The 2,410-nt window shown below is 43.4% G+C and overlaps 1 protein-coding gene across 1 annotated transcript; it reads right to left on the bottom strand.

Annotated features, from left to right (window-relative positions):
* Window positions 1-739: 739 nt before the first annotated feature.
* Window positions 740-1,906, bottom strand: LOC112198990. The gene is made up of 2 exons (XM_024340063.1): window positions 1,492-1,906; window positions 740-1,296 (listed from the first exon to the last, which is right to left on the bottom strand). The coding sequence occupies exons 1-2, from the start codon at window positions 1,904-1,906 to the stop codon at window positions 740-742; spliced, it is 972 nt and encodes a 323-aa protein (XP_024195831.1).
* Window positions 1,907-2,410: the final 504 nt, after the last annotated feature.

The raw sequence follows: 2,410 nt of genomic DNA, 5'->3' as shown, positions 1-2,410 counted from the left end.
AGAACCCTAGGTTCGGGTTCGATCGATTCGACCTCTACACTGCAAATTGAGAAGCAAGACCTTAGGGAAAATAATCTCCAGCAAAAACCCGACCTTCGACGCCGGTCTAGTGACCGGAGAAGGCCGGAATCGCCGGAAACCGGCAAAAATAGCAAACTGCGACCGTTACCTTCCCGGCGTGAAATCAAGCTCCTCCGGCCAAATCTTTGCAAAATACCACTGCCAACGTGTCAAGGGGGAGGAGGCGAGCTCGGGGATAGCCGGATTCCGTCGTGGGTCGACCGGAGGAGGGAGAAATCGAAGGTGAATCAGTTCGGGCCGAAAGGGGAAGGGGTCAGGGGAGAAGAGAGAGGGAGAGTTACCGGGTTTCCGAAAATGGAAACCCACAGTGGTAACTTTCCATATTTATATTTTTGTTACCATGAACAGTAACTTTCACATTTTATGCTATAACTTTCACATTTTATGCTATAACTTTCACATACGAACTCCGATTTTTACGTACCACATATGCACGCGCTCGGTTTAACGTTCTCTACAACTTTCATGAAGGAAGTTTTCTCAAATTATTAACTCATAAAAAGTCAATTTTTAACCCCCCCCTAAACGTTAAAATTATAACCGTGAACGGTAACCACAAAGAATTTCGTGTAACTCGGTAAAAAGGTATATCAGATGTGGGGTGTAACAATTCACCCCCCCCCTAAAAAAAATTTCGCCCTCGAAATTTACGTACCTGTCAAAACAGGTGGGGGTACTGTCGTCTCATTAGATATTCCGGTTCCCAAGTAGCTTCTTCCACTAGATGATTACTCCACAATACTTTAACTAAAGGTATTGTTTTGTTTCTAAGGACCTGCTCCCTTCTGTCGAGTATCTGGATCGGTTCTTCCTCATAAGTCAGGTCCTCCTTTAAACGAATGGGCTGTTCCTCTAAGACATGAGAGGGATCAGCAATATACTTGCGGAGCAAGGACACGTGGAAGACATCATGGATCTTGGATAACCTCGGAGGTAGAATCAATCTATATGCAACTGGGCCAACTCGATCTTTAATCATAAAAGGTCCAATGAATCGGGGACTAAGCTTCCCCTGCTTTCCAAACCTTACTACGCCCTTCCAGGGAGACAATTTCAAGAACACCCAATCACCCTTTTGAAATTCCAAGTCTTTCCTGCGGTTATCCGCATAACTCTTTTGTCTACTCTGAGCTGCCTTGAGTTTTTCTTTGATCAACTTAATTTTTTCGGTGGTAATCCGCACAATCTCTGGACCTATGAGCTTTCTTTCTCCCACTTCATTCTAACATAAGGGAGTACGACACTGTCTTCCATAGAGAGCTTCGTAAGGAGCCATGTCAATACTGGAATGATAACTATTATTGTAAGCGAACTCAATCAATGCCAGATGGCTATCCCAACTTCCTTTGAATTGCATAACACAGGATCTCAACATGTCTTCCAAAGTTTGGATAGTTCTCTCAGACTGACCATCAGTCTGCGGATGAAATGCCGTGCTAAAACTCAATCCAGTACCTAAAGCCTCATGTAGGCTCTTCCAAAATTTTGAGGTGAAACGAGGATCTCGATCAGAGACAATGGAAACGGGTGGTCCATGAAGTTTTACGATTTCATTAACATACAGTTCCGCCAGCTTGTTCATCCCATAAGTCTTGTTAATAGGTAAGAAATGAGCAGACTTGGTGAGTCGATCCACAATCACCCAAATACTATCATGACCATTGCGAGTTCGAGGAAGACCTGAAACAAAATCCATGGTGATGTGCTCCCACTTCCACTCCGGAATAGGCAACGGCTGTAGCAATCCCGAAGGTTTCTGTCTTTCTGCTTTTACTTGTTGGCATATCAAGCACCTACTTACATACGCTGCAATTTCCCTTTTCATATTTCGCCACCAATAAAATGGTTTTAAGGTTCGGTACATTTTTGTTCCACCGGGATGCATAGCGTAAGCAGAACTATGAGCCTCATCCAAAATTTCTCATTTAATATCAGGAAGATTAGGTACACATATTCTATTCTCAAACATTAAGGCTCCATCTCTTCGGAGAATAAAATCCATTCTAGTGCCATCACTTACTGCTTCTTTTAATTGTCTTAGGTATTCATCTTCATCTTGTGTCTCCCGCACTTTATCAATGAGATTCAGCCTCACATAGAAGCTAGCTATCAATGCTCCAGACCCACTCTCAATCGTCAAATTAACCCCTCTAGATCACAATTCATAGAGTAAAGGAACTCGAACTGCCTTCAAATGGGCTAACGAGCTAGAGGGCTTTCGGCTAAGTGCATCAGCTACCACATTGGCCCTTCCTGGATGGTACTCGATAGTGCAATCATAATCCTTAATCAACTCTAACCACCTTCTTTGCCTCAAATTTAAGTCCCT

This window comes from Rosa chinensis, chromosome 4 (genome assembly GCF_002994745.2).
Source record: "Rosa chinensis cultivar Old Blush chromosome 4, RchiOBHm-V2, whole genome shotgun sequence".
NCBI lineage: Eukaryota > Viridiplantae > Streptophyta > Magnoliopsida > Rosales > Rosaceae > Rosa > Rosa chinensis.
The sequence above is the reverse complement of the archived record's forward strand: the minus strand, read 5'-3'. Positions and strand labels throughout refer to the sequence as shown.

Coding starts and splice junctions, on each gene's coding strand:
- LOC112198990 (XM_024340063.1), bottom strand. CDS start 1,906: ATGAAAAGGGAAATTGCAGCGTATGTAAGTAGGTGCTTGATATGCCAA. Junction 1,297..1,491: donor ATTTCATCCGCAGACTGATG/GTCAGTCTGAGA, acceptor GTTAGAATGAAG/TGGGAGAAAGAAAGCTCATA.